Below are 1,877 nucleotides of genomic sequence, written 5' to 3' on the forward strand. Positions count from 1 at the left end.
TGCAAAACCCAACACCCCAATTAAGAAGAGCTAACTAAAGAGTGAATTAAAAACTTCCTCTTTCAACTAGAGCTTTCCACTTGATCTTATTTATCTTTTTGTAACACGCACATACAAATCTAAACTTAACTCCCGTTTTCCATTTTTTTTTAATTCAACAATTCTTATAAACAACATAAAATAGTCATTAATACATTTAACAATACCTACCACAATTAAATGATAATTACAAACTACCCATGAATATAACTCCAAAGGAAAGCAATGCAAATAAATAATCAAATACAAATATCAGAAATACCAAAACTAATATCCATGTAATCTTTAATTATAATTATAACGTACGTCATGCTTACCTATAGCCGAAGCTTTCAAACGTACGCGTGTAGCCTCATCTTTAATTATAATTATAACGTACGTCATGCTTACCTATACCCGAAGGTTTGAAACTTCCGCCTGCAAACCCATAACGGAGATAACATCTTGTCCCGTTTTGAAATCCGTCTCCGCCATAACCCATTTCACATGAACAATTGTAAGAACCAGGCAAATCAATACATACTCCAGTAGCTGATGATTCAACGCACTGATTCAAATCTCTGCGACTGCACTTGGGCACATCTGTGCGTTCGAAAGAGTAAAGATAATCTCTTTTAATTTACAAGAAAACATATGACAATAGTCTCTAATACAAGAAAACACATTATACCAGACAAGGGTTGAGATCATACATGTGCAACCGGTGCCGTTAGAGTAACCGGTCCCTTCATAGCCTGGAACACATCTGCATGAGTGGGCATCCCCTGTTAGAGAGTCGATGCACTCGGCTTTATTGGCACAAGAGTAATTGGCTGTTCCTTTGACAATTGAGCAATTTCCATGATCGATGCCCCAATCGAGGAGGAGGCCGTAATGTCCCCTACCCAACTGATTAAATTCGTGTTCCTGTAACTCCCAAGTAAGTGGATCGAGAAGAGTAGAGAAACCGCACACTCCTGCAAAGTCGTTATAGCTAATTCCCCCACCGGTGAAATTTATGGTCCTCTTATTTCCTGGAATACCAACTTCACAACACCCATAGCTGTTGCAGTATTTGGGGTCATATTGATTTAGACAGGCAGCTTTACATTTCCCCTCCCCACCATAAAGAGTGAAAGAGCCGATTGAGTTGCAACCAACGACCACGAATTTATTGATGGAGGAAATGGTGAAGGGCCCATCTGCAGGTAACTTGAACTGCACAAAGGCATCATCTGTTCCATTACACGACATGGCTTTTAGAGAAGTGGAATTTATGATCAGAGAGCCCGTGTAATTGATGTGCAGGATGTCTAAGTCCGTATCCGCACCATTCACAAGAGCACCAAGAAATGGAGCGAACCCCTTGCTAGAATTCCCATTCTCATTCTCCTTCCCCATGCATTTGATCTGAAAACCAGGGTACCCACAACTTGGATCGTCTATCCAAAATGGGTAGCTTACATTAATCGATCCACACAACTGAAGATCGCATTTTGCAGTGGCAGAGGCGGCTAAACACCACCAAATCAGAAGCACACCGGTAACCTCCCAATGCATTGTGTACTCTCTACACAAAAATCAAATGGCGACTAAATTACCGCAACACAAGAGAACCAAGTAATGGCCAGCCTTAAACAGCACACACTAAGCGTTGACGCTTAGTGTGGGCCCAAAAATTTCCTCTCTCTGTTCTCATTTTGTCATGCGTGCTGTAGAAAACTGTCAGATGTGGGCCCCATTTCATGCATCCCGTTCGCCGTTACCAAGCTTCTTTCCGTTTGCTTAATCCCGCGCAAAGTATATTTTCAAACTGTTTAAGATTTCCAACTATAACACAGAAGTCTCCCACCGAGAAG

At 41.1% G+C, this 1,877-nt stretch overlaps 1 protein-coding gene across 1 annotated transcript; it reads right to left on the reverse strand.

The window, feature by feature from the left end:
- Nucleotides 1-215: 215 nt before the first annotated feature.
- On the reverse strand, nt 216-1,539 carry LOC131071107 (wall-associated receptor kinase 2-like). Its single transcript, XM_058006815.2, has 2 exons — nt 732-1,539; nt 216-621 (listed from the first exon to the last, which is right to left on the reverse strand). The coding sequence occupies exons 1-2, from the start codon at nt 1,417-1,419 to the stop codon at nt 398-400; spliced, it is 912 nt and encodes a 303-aa protein (XP_057862798.2). The 5' UTR covers nt 1,420-1,539; the 3' UTR covers nt 216-397.
- Nucleotides 1,540-1,877: the final 338 nt, after the last annotated feature.

Source organism: Cryptomeria japonica, chromosome 11 (assembly GCF_030272615.1).
Source record: "Cryptomeria japonica chromosome 11, Sugi_1.0, whole genome shotgun sequence".
NCBI lineage: Eukaryota > Viridiplantae > Streptophyta > Pinopsida > Cupressales > Cupressaceae > Cryptomeria > Cryptomeria japonica.